General features: G+C 38.5%; 1 protein-coding gene across 1 annotated transcript in view; it reads right to left on the minus strand.

Annotated features, from left to right (window-relative positions):
- crim1 (cysteine rich transmembrane BMP regulator 1 (chordin-like)) overlaps window positions 1-20,953 on the minus strand; it is a 116,480-nt gene that overhangs the window by 10,209 nt on the left and 85,318 nt on the right. The window contains exons 7-10 of the mRNA XM_084392973.1: window positions 19,862-20,059; window positions 8,255-8,383; window positions 7,063-7,219; window positions 3,969-4,090 (exon numbers count right to left, since the gene is read on the minus strand). Of these exons, the coding sequence (XP_084249099.1) occupies window positions 3,969-4,090; window positions 7,063-7,219; window positions 8,255-8,383; window positions 19,862-20,059 (606 nt within the window). The remainder of the gene's footprint in view (window positions 1-3,968; window positions 4,091-7,062; window positions 7,220-8,254; window positions 8,384-19,861; window positions 20,060-20,953) is intronic.

A 20,953-nucleotide genomic window follows, 5' to 3' on the forward strand; every position in this document is an offset into this window, starting at 1 on the left:
TATAGTATACGAACTATACATTGTCATTTTCATCGCCCATCTGTAGTAACGTCTTCTGGTATCAAGTAATGAAAATATCCACACTGGCTGTCAAACTTCTCATTTATTTAGTTAAAACTTTGTAATTACAACTCTGTACACAATTAACCAACCACCTTCCCGAACTCCGGTTCAACTTCCTGGTTTCGCGTGGGGAAGCCGAGGGGATGTTCCACTAGGTTGAAATAGAGGGGTTTCGCGGGTGATTGGTGGTGTGAACCATTATTGCAGCGGTGTTTTTGTGTTTATCACTAATATGGGTTTTTCTCTCTACAAATGTGATTTTGGTGGGGGAAAACATTTGGTATGTGTTTGTATATTTGTTGGTTGCTTGTTTGGTTTATTATTTGGTTATTATTGTGTGATTATATGGTTAATTGTTTTGTTAGCAATGGGGCAATCTAGTGGGTGGGGCTACAGCTAGCCTAAGGCTGTATTAGGCCCCATGGCCTCAGTTGCAGAGTGCTGTGCAGAGAGAGAGAACTGTGACATAGAGTATTGCTGATGGGTAAAGTGTGCAGGGTCTTGAGAGACGTAGCCTGGCAACTTAATGCCTATTTTGCATTTTTGACTATCCTGACACTGTAAATATTTGCACGTATTTGGAAAAAATATATGTGGAAAAAAAAATAAACAAGAGACTTTGTTAGAAAACGTGCATCTTCCCTGACTCCGCCATCGGTTATCTTGCCACACTACCCATAACTTTTCCCTAAAATCAGAGGGAAATGATAGGTAAACAACACTGATGTAGAAACACCTAACCCTGGTTTTAAGCCAAAACTTGACATAAATTGTAAACTTGTCCCTTAAAACTGATTGGTTGATTGCAATGCTGTTCCAGAATCAACACAGATGTTGATCCAGGAACATGCTGTACTTGGTGAAATCACGTTCATCAGTGTGCAATACAGCTGTTTTTGAATGTAAAAGGTCTACAAAGTTTCAAAGATCAAAGTGCATGATTAATGGGGTTATTGTCTCCCAAAAGAAAGAACCAATTCTGAACTGCCTGAAAGGATTTGTCAGTAATTCCAGTCTTACTTTCTGCGCAAATCTATGTAGGTTTGTAACAAATTTGCATAATGCCATCCAGTCTTCATTGGCTGCCTGCGAACAACATCTACTTTGACCTGCCATCAAACACTGTAGTTTAGTTGGTGTTGTTGATATGTTCGGCGCTGCGAAAGCAAATTGACTTTGCATGTACTTGTACTTCCAAAGGAATTGTACTTCGATTATTATGGTTTGTATCACTGTGCATCAAGTGTGGAAGAAGACTCCGGAGCTGAAATTTAGATATGGTAATGGACGTGTAGTTTCCGACAAGTGCTGTAAGCGGTAAAACAGTCACAGACTGGGCCATCTGACCAATCAGAGCAGAGTAGGCTCTTGGAAAGGTGGAGTTTAGAGAGACTGGATTCTTTATTGAACTGTTTCAGACACTTTGAGAAAAGAGGTGATGCTGCAATGTATATTATGGAAAATTAAAGTGTTTTTTGATCTTTGATGTATGTAAACCTATTGTAGGAGACCTGATTTTTCAAAATAGCTTACTGTGACAAAAATGGTACTGTGTTGGGTCGCCACTTGATGCCAACTGTAAAATCTGGGTTGAGAACTTCTGCTTTGCAGTGAAAGCAGATCATAATTAAAATGCATTTAGAGGATGTTTTATTTATGACACAGAGCAGATGTTTGTTTTGAGTCAAGTCTTGATGGATTATTTGGCATATTAATAGTGAAACGGGAAAGCCAGAGGATTCCCTGAATAATTTTTGCATTTATATTCCAGACATTTGACCTCTTCAGTGAAACATTTTCACTGGCTGCTCCACAAACGGCATGAAATGACAAAATATGCAAGCAATGCTTTGCACGCTCCAAACCCCACAGCACAAAACATTCTCAAATCTCATTCTATCTGCCAAGAGCGTCACCTCTCACTGCCTCTCTATAACAGCGGCACGGCTCCAGCCAGGCCCCAGTCAATATCACAGAACCATTTCACATTGATTAAAATCCTGTCTGGGTGATATGTGGAGGATTCACGTTTCAAAAATTCAACGTGAGAGAGATTAAAATAAGGGTATTTTTCCTCACTCTCTCGTCTCATTAAACGGACCAAGCTTGTGAATATCTCACGTGCCAGCTTCATTATTGAAGATGAATCAAATGAGGACACAAGAGCCGTATGAATAATGGAGGAGTGTGAGTAACTGTGGGCCTGGCTTTTGTATGTACAACAGGTGGCCCTCAAAATAAATGGGAAATATGGGAAAGGGGGATGAGTCATGCTGGAGACCATGTCTCGGTCTCTGTGAACACGAGGCCCAGCAGTGCTCCATGTGCACATGGCTCACGCTTACAAATTACAGAATGAACACCTCAGCATATCGATTCAGCTGTATGGGGCCAATGTACTGCAGCACTAGATCACCTCTGGCAATGAAAAAAAAAAAACTTATCCATGTTAGTTGTCTAAATCAAGACAGATTTAGGCATTAAAACAGATTTTGCTTATGGATTAAAGCAATAAGACATCAAATACAGTGATTTTACCAAGAATGTTCATGTGTCTGAAAAAATAAAATAATAATAATAATTGCATGGCCTTGAGCGGCTTATTGTGTATGAGAAAAGTCACCAATCTGTAACAAAATTATTATAATTAAAAATCTTATTAAACCGAATAAACAATTTTGAAAGTAATGTAGTTCATTACAGTGTTGTTATGGTTAACAATATCTATAGATTTTTTTCCGCAGCTGGATTTTTTTTTTATTAGATATGCAACTCACTGACATAAAATAAGCTTAAGTTACATAATTACTAAAACTATAACTGATGTAAAAATAAATAAAAGCTAAATAGAAATATAAAACTATTAAAAATGTACTCAAAATGAAACGGAATATATAAGCTAATTCAAAATATTCACTTGCTTGGTTCATTTACTAATTAGTGAGTGATTGCTAGCAACGTAACAACTAGAATTAAAATGATGTGCATTATCAGCTGTGCATTTATCCTAAAATTATGTCAAATGTGGCTCATCCTCAGAGTTAAAGGCAGGCAGCCTAGAAATCTAGACGCACCCTAGCGGCAACAAAATTTATTTTGCAGCCAGGGTAGTCTAGCAACTCTCCGTTGACTTTCGAGCTGGAAAAACCAAACTCTAGTCAGGCCAATCAAATCGTGTATAGAGTCGGTGGGCGGACTTTACATAATGACGACAGATTTGTGAGTGTGACGGTTCCGCGTGAATTCCCTGCTACTTGAAAACAAAGAAGAGCTGCTGCTGCTGGCGAACAGCGGTCTTTCGAATCGGCTTTGTCCGTGACTCTGGAGGACTTGGAGTTAAGCTTTTCTTTGAGAAAAGAACAAAGAACGGCACTTAAGTCATTCTTACAACAGGAAGATGTGTTCGTAGTTTTGCCGGCCAGATACGGCAAAAGTTTAATCTATCATCAACTAGCTCCGCTGTTGGGAAAACGCTCTGGTTGGTTGTAACGCTGTCCTATTGCATGCAGAGCGAATTTGAAAGACAGCCGTTTATCCCGCCCCTCGGATTGAGCCCTGACAATGGTGAGTTGCCAGACCTAACATCTTGATGTAGGTCTGGCTTGCCAGGCTAAGTTAAAGGGTTAGTTAAAAATCCTAGGTGTATATGACATTCTTCTTTCAGCAAAAAACACAATCGGAGTTATATAAAAAAAATATCCTGGCTCTTCCAAGCTTTTTAATGGGAGTGAATAGTAACTGCCCCAAAAAAGAGCATCCATTCATCATAAAATGAGGGTGAGTAAACGATGGGACACTTTTAATTTTTGGGTGAACTAACCTTTTAAGATGGGATCTATCATTTTCCTATAAGAACCAAATAACACAGAACCATACTTTTAAATATATATAATACTTTTGCTTACCTCTACACTGACAAATCAGACAGCCCAACTCATCATGCTGGAAGCCCATTGGACAGGCCTTGTCACATGGCAACTCGGGGCATTTCTTACAACGGCAGGTGTCACAACCATGTTTGTTCTTACTGGTGAGAGAACATGAGAACAACAAAGCTTAAAAGAAGAAAAAAGTAATAAAATAATACATAAATAGTATAGTATACAATAGTGTACAGTATAATAGTATAGAAATACTTTTATATAACAATAATACTTTTGAAAAACTTTTTTATAAATGATGTATGCGCAAATGTAGAAAAATATAGAAAGTCCAGTCATATCTGTATTCTAAGGGGCCTTTCACACAGAACATGTTTTTTGCATTCCAGTGTCCTACTTTTCCATCGTTTTTCTATGTAAACATGCACCAGACGGACATATTTTAACGTTGTGCTCGCGTCTTTTACAGTCTCACACATGGATCCACACCACCAGGTGTCAGTATTGGTTCAGAATGGCTGTTATATTGGCCAGTGCAACATACACAAATATGACTTAATGCACCTTTAAAATATCTCTTCAAGACATACGGACTTCATAAAGAGTCAGTACACACACTCAGCACACTTTGTCATTGGCACATCAAAGCTGGGCATTATACACCAGGTGCCAAAGACACGGTCCAATGTCATCCGTTAACACTGGAACAGAGAGCGAGAAGGAGAGAGAGGAAAGAAAGAGAGAGTCTTTGTTGACCTTACATGAAGTCCTGTCAGCAGATGGCACATTAAAGATGACTAACCAAAACGACCGATCAAAATGCTCCTTGAAGTCCAAGGCACCTTCCTTGGAGAACAAACTCTTGCAGGCGGACTGGCCTGAACCCCAACTGCACATCTCTCACACACACACACACATGCTTGTCCCACATCCCCCTATCTGCTCTTATCAGATGAATAATAGGGCTGAGAAGCAGCCATGTGCAGTGCGTATTTGGTTTGGTGATAAGGAGCTATCAGGTATGATGTCAGCAGTGGGGAATATCAATATTCTTTGTGCAAGAGGAGGAAATCTGCACTAAGCTGCATGCATTATTCAGGACGCGAGCTTGATCCTCAGCCATAACTTTGAGGGGGCATAAATAGATATCTAAAATTAGAATCTGAGATGCAAGCATTTGCACTTGTGTGCTCATTCATGACGGCAGAATTGAGGGGGAAAAGAGACAAAGATGGGCCAAGGGTCGAACTCTGATAAATAAAGACTCCTCTTTATTCAACCACGCCTGAGGGAACGAGTCTCAGATAGGAGACTATAGAGGTGCAAGACCAGCTAACACTGCTGTCTTATTCTCTGCACTTGTCATTATGGTCTTTATTATATTTTAAAGGAACAGTACACCTAATAACAAAAATGATAAAAAATTTTGCCTGTTTTTTATTATAAAGACAGTAGAGAGGAGGAAGATGAAGGGGGAAAGGGATTGGGTCTCGACGCAGGCCAAACTGGAACCTGCATTTCCCATATAAGCACCAGAGTGCAACATGTCAGGAGTATGTGTGCTAACCACTACATCACAGCTCCAACCTGAGGCGGGATTGGTTGTGCTCAACATCATCAACTGTGATCAATTGCTAGATAGCTCCGTCCACAGTGAAATCTCATTGGTCCCAAATCTCACTCCTCATAGCTGTGTGTTTGCTTTATTTCCAGATGTTTGATTCAATTGCAGCTTACGCCATACTACGGGGTTCAGCACAAACTCACACGCACACTTATTCAAATGCCACTAATTCTCTTGACAAACTAAGACGCAGAATGAAATATGTATGTAAATGGAATGAAAGATATAGACTACTGCATGTAAGCTTGCTTATTTTGCTCAAGAGAGTAATCTATTTAAGTCTGCATGTCATACTAAAAAGTTATGCTTCTGACCCCAGGTCAAGAGCTGTAGCTTCGAACACAACTTTGCAAAAGTTCAACTATGGTTTCAGGAAACATTGTATTGTTGAACTACAGTATGTTGTTATCAATGGAACTTGGACCATAGATGACCAGTGATGCTTTTGGGAAACATGCTTGGTTAGAGCATGGTATTACATGGTTGTGTGTAGAAACATGTAACACGATTTGTTTAAACAACATCCTCAAACGTTATATACTCCGACACGTCATTGAGTGGTGGTGCTCATACGGGTTTTTGGAGTTTAAATGCGGCTCGCAACAGTTCCCAATCCTTCTCCCTGTTTTCTCTTCACTATAATAGAAAGCACGAAAAAACAAAAACAAACAGACAATCAGACATCAGTCACTGAAAGAAGTGGCACACACTTTCCTGCACTTCTTTCTCATCTCCATTCGTCACAAGGTGTCTCTTTAACCTGCCGACTGCACAGCTCCACAAAAGTTTTTACAAATTGGCTCAGCGATCTGCCTCCATAATTGGAGCATTTTTTTTGCAGACGTGGAACAGCAGTGTTTATTCGCAGTGGTGTCAATACATGGTGTTGTGTAGATTAGGTGTTCAGCTTCGCTATCGCAGCTCATCCTTTATGCTGCGCAATCAGAGACGCTGATCTGAGCCGGCTCTAATTAGCTGTCAGCTCCAAACTCGCAGTCGGGCACAAACAAGCAAAGCATAGCGCAGGGGATCATTTTGTCATTCACAATTTCTCCAGACCGTTTTAGGAACAGTGTGGGATTCGCTTCAGTTTGTGACAACTAATGACTGCTGCCTGCCCTGACAGTTTCGAAAATCATTGGGGTAACAATGACATAAAATGAAAGATAACAATGGTCTGGACTTTTCTGGAACTATATTATTACCTCAGTGAAGTGGAGACTAAAGAAGACGTATTCTTGTGCTAATCCTTAAAAGCTAAAAAAAACAACTAACATGTCATGTAATTAACCTTTTTCGAAAATGCCTTAAAGTGAAACTAACAGTCCCAATCCGGCTCAAATACAAGTTCTTGTGGTCAAAACAGGAAGAGTTTTATACCTTTTCATTAAGTTTGAAGACATTTGACCACTTGCTGTACAACTAACAGTGAATGTTTAACAGAAACTGCACTTCTTGTTGTTACCTCTGTGGATCAGATTATTGTTTTCTTACATGTAGCCGAATGGGCATTCCTTGGCACAGGCCACAGCCTTGCACTTCTTGTGACGCGGGCGACACTGGCAAACATCACAGCCGTGAATGTCAGTCTGGAAGCCAAAAGGGCATTTTAGAGTGCAGCTGGTAATTAGACCACTGCACAACTCTTCTCCTGAAGGTTAGAAGAAAAACACAGCAGAGACCAATTCATTACAGCTTTAGACATTAATTGCACTTCAGTATACATGCTTTAAGATGGGCACTTATGAGAAAGGCAACATGCATTAATACAAAAAGAAAAATTCAAATGCCCTGTATGCACTAAAACACATTACAACATAATATAATATAATATAATAGTAGAATATCGCATGGCTGGAAAAGGCTCTTAGCCAATCAGATTTGAGAAACAGAACTTTAATATAATATAATATAATATAATATAATATAATATAATATAATATAATATAATATAATATAATATAATATAATATAATATAATAATTTTTCCTTCATTATCTTTAACTCATCCATTATTTTATTTAGTTTTTTTATTTTATTTAAATTTTTGAGAAGCATCCAGCTATTATATTAATTATTATATTAAATATATTATATTATATTGTATTATATCTTGACTTTGTAAATAATAATTATATATAAAGTTGAATACACTGAAATGAAATGCTGTACACTTACCAAATAATTAAAAAATCGTAAAATTCACAACAGAAATGTTGAAAAAAGAATTGTACTCTATTCTATTATAACTATTTACAGTAAAAATAATATATTTTCATTTTAAAAAAAAGTTTTGTGAATTTGTAAATGTAATTATATATTTATATTCAAGCATATTCCTCGAAGATGAATAAATTATAGGGAATTTGAGACACAAATCAGTCAAGTGTGTCCAAACTTTTTACCAGTAATGTATATCTTATAATAGAATATTTATAATCCACAACCAGGCTTGTGGTCCCACCCTAAATCAGCATTATTATCTTTTTCCTCTGACATTTGTCAGACTTAGATTCACCCAGTCTATCTTAGCATAAAAACAATCCTTTAATCCATCTGCCCTTCAGTGTTTATCCTCATAAACATCTCTGCTAAAGCCAGTCAGTGTCTGGAGAGATGTCCTGACAGCGTGTGTATGGGGTGAGGAAGATGAAGCACTTCTCGAGTGACGTCACAGCTCACTTACGTGTCTTGCAGCCGCATGTCCTGCAGCCGCTGGAGTCCAGCCGGAAGCCATACGGGCAGCTCTTGTCCTCCAGCGTGCAGTTGTCCAGTGAGCCGCAGACAGGGGGCGCCATCGTGATGTATGACGGCTCTGGAAAGCAAAAAATTCCCCCAGAGGATGTGAGTCACTCTTGACTATGTCAGACAGTTAAACAGACAGAGAAAGAATATGGGAATCGTAGGGGCTCAAACGGGACTACGCTTATGAGTCATGGGAGTCAAACACAATTTTCCACAGACTTTCTTTTACTTTCAGTTAAAAGGATATTTCACACACAAACAAAAATCCTGCCATCATTTATCATCCTGCCTCATCCTCATGTTGGCTTGGGAATATCTTTTTCAATAGAACTTTGTTCAATATAATAAAACCAGTGTTATTTTAGTATTATTTATATACTATTATATTATATTAAATTAACTTTTATATTTATATTTTCATTTTCAGATTCTAGTAATTTTTGGTATTTGTATTAATTCCTATTTTTTTATGTCTATTTCACTTTATTATTGATTGCATTTTTTTTTTTTTTTTTACTTATTTTACTTATTTTATTTCAGTTAGTTGCCAAGGCTTTTTTAAGTTTAAGTTTTTCACCAAATACTGTATTTGCTCTCTCTCTCTCTCTATATATATATATTTATATTTACTCAGATTTATATATTTAGGGTCATATTCATCCGCACAGTCACACAGCCGAAGCACAACCAAAACAATGTTCTAGGGGCCAAAAGTTACATAGTGTACATTTAATAATAACAACAACACTGATTTTTTTTTTTAATAATTTTGGGGTGAACAATCCCTTACTTGGATGTAAAAAACAACAAAATAATATGATCTATCTTTGCTCACAATGACATCTCAGGCTAATAAAAATCCCACTTGGTTATAACTGATTAGAATGAATCGAATATCAGATTACAGAGCTGTTTAATATAGAATATACACCATTCTTCCATTTAGGTTATGACACCCCTGACGAGCTTCTATTTGATCTCGATCTTTCCGGTCGAAAGTTTTAATCCATTCTGAAAAAGATGGGAAACAATGCAGTCAGATGGATAGACAGAAAAAAATAGAGATGATAGATAAAGTTGTCAAGGGCTAAAATGGATAAAAGCCTTCATGACTACAAATACAGTTGATGGCAGCAGTCCAAAAACGAGCCATCGTGACTAGAAATTGACTTTTTCACGGTGCGACAAGAATCTATAATTCGCCACTCCAGCAAAACCTGAATGCTTGTAGTACATGCTGAAATTACTGACTGAATTGATTGGTTTGTGGCTGTCAAACAGATCATCCATTCAGCTTCTCTCTCGGCTCTTTTCAGTTTTTTCTCCTGCATGCAGCTTTGAATGCTGTTCAGGTATAGGAAAACAATTTCTTGTTCAAGTATACATGCAAACATGCAATGCATATATGCAATTTCATTTTTATTCGAACAACAACAGATGATCCATCTTAAAAGGACAGTTCACACCAAAATAAAAATTCACAAGTCTTTTACACAAAGATTTTCTAATGTGTGCTCTCTTTGAAAATTGAAATATTACGGAGACGGTTTGGCCGTGTATTATGCTAATTAGCAACTGCAGGCACACGCTTCCTCGCAAAGAATAATCGGGAATCATTAGCATTAGAACGAGGATGAGAACGAATGTATAAGCGTGTGCTGCTTGTACGCATTATTAGTGAAGCAGACCCACTGTGTTTTGTTTATGCTCATTAAGCTGCTCTTTTAAACAGCATGCGGCCTCTGGTGGGCTGACCCTAGACCACACGGCTGCTGGGACACACTGCGCTGGAGAGAGACAGACTTGTGTCAGAATTTGCAAATGAGTCAAGACACGTTCCTCTTTTGATTAGCTTGAACCGCACATGGAGAAGAGACACATGAGCTGTCAGTGGCCAAAAGAGAGTGCCGTCCTTGCATTAATAATTAGTGCAGTACCTTTCTCAGACTGAATATAAATACAGTTGTCATGGCCTGAATTTTGGGAGTCAATTCGTTATTAGAGCTCAACAGTGTCCTTTTTATTGTATTGAAAAGGGAAGTGTGAATAAGAAACGGTAACACTTTATTTTGATGGTCCCCCAACAGACATTCTACTAACTATAATTAACTTTGCAACTACATGTCAACTAACTCTCATTAGAGTATTAATAGACTGTCTGCTTAATATCTGCTTTATTTTGATGGTCTTTGTAGTTGCAAAGTTACTTATAGCTTGTAGAATGTCTAAAGTGGACCATCAAAATAAGAAACTGCTTTTGTGTTTCATGGAAAAAGGAGAATCAGATGCGTTTGAAATTAAATAAGGGTAAACGACAGATTTTTCACTTCATGGTGAACTATCCCTTTAATACATTCAAAACAGCATTTGTTTGTGGTCATAACAGTGTTTTCCTGCAATGCTAAGAGTTACCAGAGTTGGGAGTTGTGGTCTGAATTGAACGTGAAGAAAAAAAGACTGCGCTGCAAAATAAAGCCAAGACAACACATCTTTCTCCTGTGCATTCACTGGAAACAACCAAAAACAAACATAGAGCATGACTAGTCTAATCTGATTTACCGCACAATAAGACTCACAAAAAACAAGTTATTGGATTGAAGCAAAATCCCTCATTGAATAAACTCACTGAATTCGTCATTACATTCAGGCACGTTTGAATAAAAATAAAGCAACGGTTTGATTTGTGAAACTTAAATCAGTATCATTACTGGCTGACTGTTCATATGATACTGTGTAGTTGCAGAAAAAAATATATAGTATAATAAATAGTAGTAGCATATTATACATAAATAAAATATAAGTAAAATATCATTATATAAAAATAAAAACAAGTTGAAATAATGCAAATTGATGACTTTAATCAACGCAAAAACTATCGCTTAACTTCGGATAGTTACAGTAGGTCTACTGACTTCAACAGTTTATACGTTTTCGTAAAAATAAAAAATTAATTCCCTATGGAGACAATGAAATACTAAGAAAATAGTTTCAGTTATGACTTTTTTTTTTTTGATTTGATTTAGTCGATTGTGATTTTCGAGGTTAAAGTCGATCATTCTTTAAAGAAGACGCGGTATGTTTGGACAGAAGACGAGACAGAGTTCTCCATTAAACTCATAAAAGACAAAAGTATTACGGGAATACTGGATTCTAAACAACAAAGAAATGCCACAATTTATCAAGACCTTGAAGCAGATAGAAGGGAGAAACACCTCACATGTGGCCGCTCCCAAATATAAGGGGCTTTCCTTGCCGTTAATGCTTGGATAAAACACCTAAGTCTCCTTTGATAAAAAGAAAGGCTAGTGCGGTGGCTGAGATATATGTGAACCTACCAACATCCATTGCCATGATTTTTCAAATGATTTATCACAAAAAAAAAAAAAAAAAAAAAAACGTTTTAGTTGCATAACATCGGTTAATGAAAACGCCGTCATTTCGCAATCGGTTTTCATCGTTATTTAGAAAATATCGCAAAAGTTTTGCCCAAATCTGTAATGGAAACGCAGCTTATGATTCTCAAAACCTATATTTATTTATATCACATAATGGCAACCAAAGATTCAAAGTGGCTTCTTTTCTCTCCCGAATTTGTCTCAAATGTAAGGACATAACAGTTATTAAATTAAAAACGAGCTAGCTCTCAGCGATAAATAGAAACCTGAGGCGAAAAAAACCAGCATTCTGTTTTCCTATTCATTAAAGCACGCTGTTCCATTAACACTACTGTAACATTTGGAGCCATGGCGCTATTAGTGCCTCGTTTTATTTCTTCCTATGTGGCTCCACAACAAGCAGATCATGCTCATATTCAAAGACTGCTAGAAATAAACAAGTAAAATAAAATATTTAAACATATTTAATATGGAATAATACCAGTGCAAAACGCTTCTGGCTGTGGGGTTTGCTATAAAACCTAAAGTGCGATCTTTGGGGGTTGAACCCAACCTGACAGCTTTCATTTGCTTAATTGCACATGCTGCGTCTGGTACAATAACTTGCTTCTGACAGGGAGAGGGTGTCACCTTGAGGAAATGAGCTCTTCTAACAAATAATAATTAGGAAATAAAAATGCACAGAGTGCAGGGCAGCTGGCAAATGAGCTAAATTAAGCTGTCCTGGGACCAGGGGGATAGAGTCAGGGCTGTGTCCAACAGGGCCCAGAGGACAGAGGCAGGACTGAGGCAGGACATGGACACACACCAGCAGCGGTGGGATGTTTCAGTGCCAAAAGACAACACTGGAGTGGGTACATCTGTTCACAAAAAGCGGGCAAACGCACCTGTGCTTGTGTTGGGTAAATTGAATATTTACAATATATTCAATGTTAAACAACAGTCAGTTCTGGTCTGATAATTAAAAAAAAAAAAAAAAAAAAAAAGATATACTTACTAACTTGCTACATTTTGTTTGAAACCTGTTGCTAAATATTAACAATATTAACTAAGACAATCAATATTAAATGAACTAATGCTACAAGATGGCCACGTTCACATCAGCAGAATACTAGTCCTTAATATGGTTACTTTCACACACAGTTCAGTTATTTACAGGAGTGACAACCACATTCTATGGAAGCTTGTTTCTGCCACAGAATAAAACATTTTATATCAGCGAGTTTATATCACGCAATTATAAAAATTTTCTCAGAATTGCGAGATATAAACTTCCAATTGCGTGTTGTAAAGTCAGAATTACGCAATTCCGACGTTTCATATACTTATATATACAATATATAAAATGGCTGGCGCTTCAGTACTATAGTCACTGGAATGTGTTGATCACATTCCCAAACGACTGCATGTAACATGCCACATGTAAATGAGCGGCGCAGCGAGAGCAGAGTTCTCTAGACCTTGCCAACAGGTATGGCTATTTAAGTCCTCTATCGAGGGGAATATCAGGCATCATTACAGCTTCCTTTTATTTCCCCATTTCCCATCTTTTACTAGGGCCACATATGGCTCTGCTGAATGCACATGGCAATGTCTCTGCTTTATCCGGCAAGATAAAAAAAAAAAGTCATAGAATGGAGTAACAGTCCTATCTTTATTTTTGATTGCAGCACTGCTATCACAAGGCTGCCGACACTTCGACTCTGACAGCAGGAGACAGCAGGCTCTGTTACGGATGGAACCACCAAGGTGACAAAACAGATCTGTGCGTGACTTCAAAACACTAGGGTCATGGACACAGTAAATGTGTTGTTCTGCATTGCATAGGAACCTTTTCATACAGTACACAATGCATTGAACATATCCAGTGACTATCTGTGAAGAGGGAATTCATTAAAGTTCAGAGTTCAAAATGAGTTGCATTCTATAGATATCATCTGTGACAGAAAACTTGTCTCAGTTTGTAAAAACAAATAAATAGTAGGTAATGCTCTTTTTAGGGCCCGAGCACTGATGGTGTGAGGACTGTATTGGAATTGCTATTAAATTAATAAAAATAAAAAAAAAAGAAGAAACCTTACACACATTAACAAAATCACAAAATAAGGTATTAACCTTGTTTATGCCTTATATAGAATTCAAAAAGTTATAAAAAATCTTTCAACTCTTTTAATGGCTATGTAAACACGATAAACACTGTAAGTTTAGCATTATAAAGCCGAAAGGGATCATTTCTATAGACAAAAATTGGTAACAGACATCCATTCACATTAAACTGTATAGTCCAATTGTTCAAAGAATGATTTTGAGAACTTTATAGCTCAAATAACTCACATTTCTGTACTGATGAATTGTGCTTCAACAAAAACAAAAGCTGCATATTTTATATTTCCATAGTGCAAGGTATACATTCATAGCAAGTGCTTTACTTTAAAGTCTTTTTTGTTTGTTTTATTAAATTGAGTCAAAATGGCTTTCGTTTTTGAACAGGCCACTGCTTCTGTTGAAAGAGCTTAACTTGTATTGAATCTGGAATATATTTTTTAAGAGCTTACATTACACCGTAGCCGTGGTGAATAGATGCCCAAATATCAACCCTTTAGTACAACTTCTGCTCCCTATACTGACATTTAGCTGATGCTTTTATCCAGAGCAACAGCATACAATATTTATTACAGGGTATAATAGCCCGGGAGCAACTTAGGGCCTTGCTCAAGGGCTCCATGCTAACAGTTAATGAATGGCTCCTTGCTGGGTTCAAACCTGCAAACTTCTGAATGCCATTCCAGATACGGGAATAGCTCACTAAAAATGTGAGTAAAATAAAAGTGGTGCATATCATCGCAAATGCTATATTCCAAGTCTTCTGAAGCCATTTGATAGGTTTGTGTGAGTAAAGGATGTGACACTAACATACATCACTGTGATTGGCAGTCCAGCTTAGCAAACCAGAGCACAAGAAGAAGAATGGAGGTGACGAAAACAAGCAAACAGCTAAGCAACTTATCAGACACATTCAAAGAAGCTATATTCAGGGTTTCTACACATTTTCCATTTCCAGACTCAAATTACTTAAAGGTATAGCGGAGGATTTTCTTTTTCCGGGTGGATCATCAAGACTATTGGTCCTCCTAAGTGTCAATCATTCTGGTGATATGTTTACGTAAGGCCGTCGTACGTGCTCGTGCACACGATTCACACGATGGCGTGCGCTCAAAACACAGGTTGGGCTTCCCACTGATGCCTCAGTCGCGAAGTTTCTACTCGACAGGTAAAGTTTGGCATGCTATTTGGAGAAATCCATTTAAAATCACTGCTAGTAAAAGTTAATGTAAGCTATGATTAGCTCGTGCATGCTCTCTCGTGCACACGTTTAATAGGCGTTCCCTCTCGGGAGCAGGTAGAGTGTTGCGCATGTGCATTTTTTCAAAAAGTGGAGAGGGCGGTTCTTTTCTAAAATTCGGGAAAATCCTCCGCTATACCTTTAAAAAAAAAAGTGGTCAAAATTTGGCTTTCATTAGGGCAGTACATTATATTTCAAGGCTTTAGGTCTGCTTTAACACACTCTATGGCGGCCAAGAAACCACACCGTGAAATGGGATGATGTTGCAATAGGTGGCTCAGTGTGCATTGTCTATGCTAAGTTTAATGGTTTCTCATGCGCACATGAAAGTCTGCATATTTTTTATTTTTGCAAGCATCCTTTTAGTGGCTCTGTAATACGGTGCTAAGAATATCATGAGAAGAAACCCAAAACACTTAGAACCTGCATTTTTGCATAATGAAAAAGTGCACCTTGAATTCAGTCGTGTTTGACAATCACTAAACAGCTGCCATGAAAACACACTACTATGATACATTTTTGTTCATTAAATTCTTAATTTTCTATTATAGAAAGCTAAATAGGGGCAATAGTCTGGAAAAGCAAATATTTTTCCATACTCTGCTTTCTTTTTTCCATACTTTTCCAGACCTGGAAATTACTCAAATCAAATTCCATACTTTTCCATACTTTTCCAAACTGCGCAGGAACCAAATCCGTCTGTAGTGATCAGAAATTGTGTGAATATGTTAAGCAAGCATGGCTTTGTTTACAGTTTGTATATCCGCAGTCCTAGCTCTTCTGGTTTCCCTTTTTGAATGACGAATACAGACTACTGCCACCTGCTGGTATGGAGAGTTATTTTTTTTACTCATAGAGGCGCAGAACATACATGCTAGTTGGTCATTGGCTGTAGTCTTTGCGGTGTGTTTAACGTGAGGCGACGAAACGTGAGGCAACGTGAGGCAACACCACAGTTAACCTTTGTTGCCGCTAGTTCTTTGATGTTGCTTTGGTGTGTTATGGCCTTTAAAGATTTTAAATGAGTTTCAGTTATTTAAATGTTGGTCTGTTCATCACACAAAGGCATTTTATGACTTCAGAAGGCTTCAGAATTATGGAGCACAAGACATATGAGACCACTTTTATGGTGCTCTTTCGGTCATTTCTGGAGCTTGACAGCTTTAAACTCACTTCCACTGTACAGAAAAGCAAAAAGATTGTGGAAGATAACTCTTTTTTTGTGTGTGCAGTGGTAGAAAGTGTAAATATGGTCGTGGACTCCTTTTATGTTGTGAGACAATCTGCTAAAGTTCTCTTTTTGTGCTCCATGGAAGTAAGAATACCATATCCATTTGAAAGACATGAGTGTGAGAGCAAAATACGGAGTGATGAATTCATATGAAGCACTAAGCGGTTAGTCACCTTGCCGTCACAGTGGGAGGATTTTGAAACCGTTTGAATATTTTCACATTCATGTAGTCTGTCTGTGCTTAACCTTTCACTGCAGTCCGTGATGAAGAGCAGGCACACACGCTGCCTTTGATCTACCTCTGCACCGCCCGGAGAAAGAGCGAGAGAGAGAGAGAAAGAGAGAATTCAAATAAAGAGAGAGTGCTGTATTTGAGATGTGGTTAGAGATGCATCGGCAGTATTGTGTGAATAGAACTTTGTATGGAAAGCCATAGTGCACTACCCCCTCACTTCACCTCAGTACCGAAGTGAGTGCTCTCCATGGTCAGGCAGACCCATCTAAACCTCTAATTGCTTCACAGGCCGAAAGGCGTATGAAAGATTAATTGAAAAGGGGTGAATGTGAGCGTGCTGCACTGCGAAGGTCTGCAGACATGCTGCTGTCACTCTCTGTCCATCCACTGCTTTCTCTCTCTCTACCTCAACCAGCTCAAACAACCTCAAGTCTTAAGGGCCGCTAATCACACACTTTGCACTTCTAAAGAAATTGTGAATAGTGGTTGTGCAAGCAAAATGTATACCACAATGTTAGGGTATTGTATGCTATGAGTAAATAATAATAATAATTATTATTATATTAATAATTCATATATATATATATATATATATATATATATATATATGATAGCACGATAATGTTATTCTGCTTGTATATATGATATAGAAAATATATTATATATTATTATTATAATTGTGATTATATTTCAGATTATTCAAAGATTATTTATAACAACTGTAGCCTGGCATCAGAATAGTAAAACTGACATAATAAAGTGTCTATTCTAGAATAAATAAAAAAAAGTTAAACACTTTATGATCGTAGGTTGAGTGTTTAAACATGCTAAAGCTAACGGCAACAAAAAAATGTCCCTTTTTAAATTTGAAAATGGCAAAGGCTTTTGTGCAGTAAAAAAAGAAAAAAGAAAAAAAAAACACGTTAAAATGTCCCAGCTTAAAATCAATGCAAAGTGCAAAGGCTTTGGGATTTTTCAAAAGATTTATCATACAGCATGTGAAATCAGACTGCTTAGAAACTGCTTCTCAACACGCCACACAATTTGAGGCATCACTCATGTCTGTAGCACACTTGTTGACATCCATAACCCCGAGTGTGAGCCATAGTAAGGCTTGCCTTTACTATTAGCAAGCACCACTATGAGACGAAGCACTCCAGGCGTTGTTTTCTCTCAATATACTGAGCCGGAGAAAAAGAAGGATGCTTCATTTGCTTGGATCTTTAATTGGAAGGAGGTTGAAGGTGCAGAGGGTAGATGAGACAGACAGGAATCCTATTACCCCCGGTGTGACTCAATTCCACTGGAACCGCATTGATCATAATCAACACGACAGTTGGTGGAGTCTCGCCCCCACAGCCACAAAAAAAAAAAAAAAAAAAAAAAATGCTGGTTGTTTAGCATGGTTTTTCATAACCACCTCCACACATATTGTCAGTCTGGCATTTAGGATGGCTTGATAAGACTGTTAATCGCTCTGAACAAGCTTTCCTTTCTTGGTCCCAAGTCTGTAAATAACAGAGGGTGAAAAGAACATCATGTAACTTTGTGATTTGAAAATCTAGACGGCAAATAGAGACCTGAGAAAATCTATATTCTCCAGCTTTATTCAAAAGGATGATGTCATCGGTCGACACACACAGCCAATCCTGGGAGAAATTCATTATCCGACATTCCTGCCACTCATCTATCACTTGCTCGCTTCTTCCCATGTGTGAAATAACCTTTATAAACCCTCTCTACAAGAATGTAGCCCACACCCCGGCAAACCGACCTGCATTCCTGCATACCGAAGTGTGCGGCCATACCTCGCGGTGCTTAATCAAAGCTTATGATGAGATACAAAACGTTGCTCGCAACAAACACTGAGAGGAAAACCCAGCCAGCTGCAGTGCGAGTGGAAGTCCCAGGGGTAGCCGCTACAGATCTGTGAGCAGTATGAAAAATACATGGGCAGGTGGGATATGATATTCCACTGCTGGCGAGGGTAGGGCACCAGGTCCAATGGAGGGAAATCCACAGGAAGGGTTTTGGTGCAGTGTTGCATGACAGTAAAAGGAGACACAATGAATCTAGAGATATGAGACGATGGAGATGTTTAGATTGTGCTGGAAAGGGGTTGCTGGGTGATCCAGGTATGCACCTGCCTGTCCTGCTCTCAGTCTAATAGATTATTCACACATACAGTATGTGACTGGAATGGAAACTCAAAACATTCAGAGTACTACAGAACATTGAGAGGAAACGGAGAAAGTGCTCGCTCACACAAACAGACTCAGAAGTCCAATTCATTTTAGAGACTCAGTCATTTCAGTCAAGCAGTTCAAAAAACAATTCACTGATTTGTCGAATCGTCACTCACTGCGATGTCCTCATCGTTTTGTAGACAAATAAGTACATATTAAGATAGCAGTGTTTGCAAAGGCAAGCATTGCTATAATAAATTCTGTATTGTATTATTCTGTATTCTTGACCATCTTAAGGTCTCTGCCTTGACCTGGATTCAACCTACTCAGGTCTTGACCTGGACTCAAATGAGTTATAACAGTGAGTTAATGTGCATATTTAGTGTTAGAGGTTTGTTCTATGGCTTGCGATTGTCACCTGGCTGATAAAATGCGCAGATTATTTCACACTGAAGGGATTCAAGACGGTTTCACTTTATTTTGAACATTTGGTTGACTATATGTAACTTTGCACCTGCATGTCAACTTTTTCTAACCCTAACAGTCTACTAATACTCTAATGAGAGTTAGTTGACATGTAGTTGCAAAGTTACTTATTGTCAACCGAATGTTCAAAAGGGACCATCAAAATAAAGTGTTACCCTCAAGACATATCTAGGGGCCAGAATATCATAGAGAGCACTTGATTTGGGCAGGTAAGGAACATTACAACAATCTAGTGAGGACTTACAATACAACACTCTAGCAAACATCCAAAACGACCTATAAATTGCATAGTAAGGTGCTTATAGCCACTCTTGGCAATCTTGGCAACTGTCTAGCAATACCCTAGCAACCACTATAGCATCATAGAAGAGAGTTTTGCAAGCATTGTGTTGTAAATGTAACACTAGACTCAACTAAACAGTAGCTTCGCCATAGCAGTAGTTGACCTGAAAGTGAAACTGACCATAGAAGATAGTTTACACTGGCTATAGCTAACTATAGAAGAGTTTACACTGTCTATTGTGATAAATGTGATGCATTCGAAAACTGACATTTCATAATGACACATAACTAGAAACATTTCTGTTCATGTACTTGCATAGAGTACGTTTCAGGTCCAAGAACAATACAGCACAACTCCAACCCACATCCATAAAGTGCATGTGTTCTTACCCTCACACACGGGGCAGCACTCTCCGGGAACGGTGACAGGATTGAGGCAGCTGTGGCCACAGGCAGCAGCCACACAGCGGGCGTCTCCACTCACACACTGGCAGAAGGTGCAGTCGTCCTCACGCCAGTGGTCTCCGTGAGCCAGGATCTGCCCATTCACATAGCAGCCGGCTAAATTGAGCACCGGGTAGATGGGGTCTATACGGGAGAAGGTAAGAGAGCAAAAAGACATTGAACATCCTGACATCCTCTACAGTGCACCCTGCTGGAAAAGTCAGTTTATGGCATTTCAGAACATGGCAGATGTAGAACATAGCAGATGGTTCCTGACCACCTTAAGCTTGGCTGGTTTGTTGCTGGTTCAAGAATGTCTACAAGCTTGCGCCAGCTAATAACCAGCTTGGAACAGCAAATTACCAATTTAGATCATCTAATGACTAAGTTGGAGCATCTAGTGACCAGCTTGGACTAATCTGGATCAACTAATGGCCAGCCTGGACTAGCTAATAGCCAGCATAGACTAGCTAATGACTGGTTTAGACCATCTGATGATTAGCTTAGACAAGTTTTGCATCTTAAAGCAGAACTCGGCAACTCTAGCGAACTCTAGTCACTTCTTCGCTGATTTTCCCTTTTGTTGTCGCATGTTTTCCCCACAAGCTCCCCCTACAGCTGTGGGGCGTATATTTCACAACACTGTCGTAAAAAACTCACTTGCGGCGGCCTCCTCCCCCTCTCTACCGCTGCTCATGTGCGTTTTGTTATGATCGGAGCAAGCCAACTGTATCTTGTAGAGCTATGTCTACCGAGGTGGGTAATACATCATACACATTATCATAGAACATTGACATGACGTAAAGCAATTCATGTTTCGCGCTCGTTCTCGCTTCTCACGAGACTTCCAATTTCTATCTTGCCGGGACGATAGTCCCCAAGTTGCAAGGTTGGTTTTCCGCCTGGGAACGCTGGGGGGAGCAGGGAAAGTCACCAATATAACCAGAACAGGTTGTTTAACCATCCAAATGATTTCTAGACAGTTTTATTAAGTTTAAAAAGTTACTAAGTTCTGCTTTAACTCCCAGATATTAACAC

This window comes from Rutilus rutilus, assembly GCF_951802725.1.
Source record: "Rutilus rutilus genome assembly, chromosome: 21".
Taxonomy (NCBI): domain Eukaryota; kingdom Metazoa; phylum Chordata; class Actinopteri; order Cypriniformes; family Leuciscidae; genus Rutilus; species Rutilus rutilus.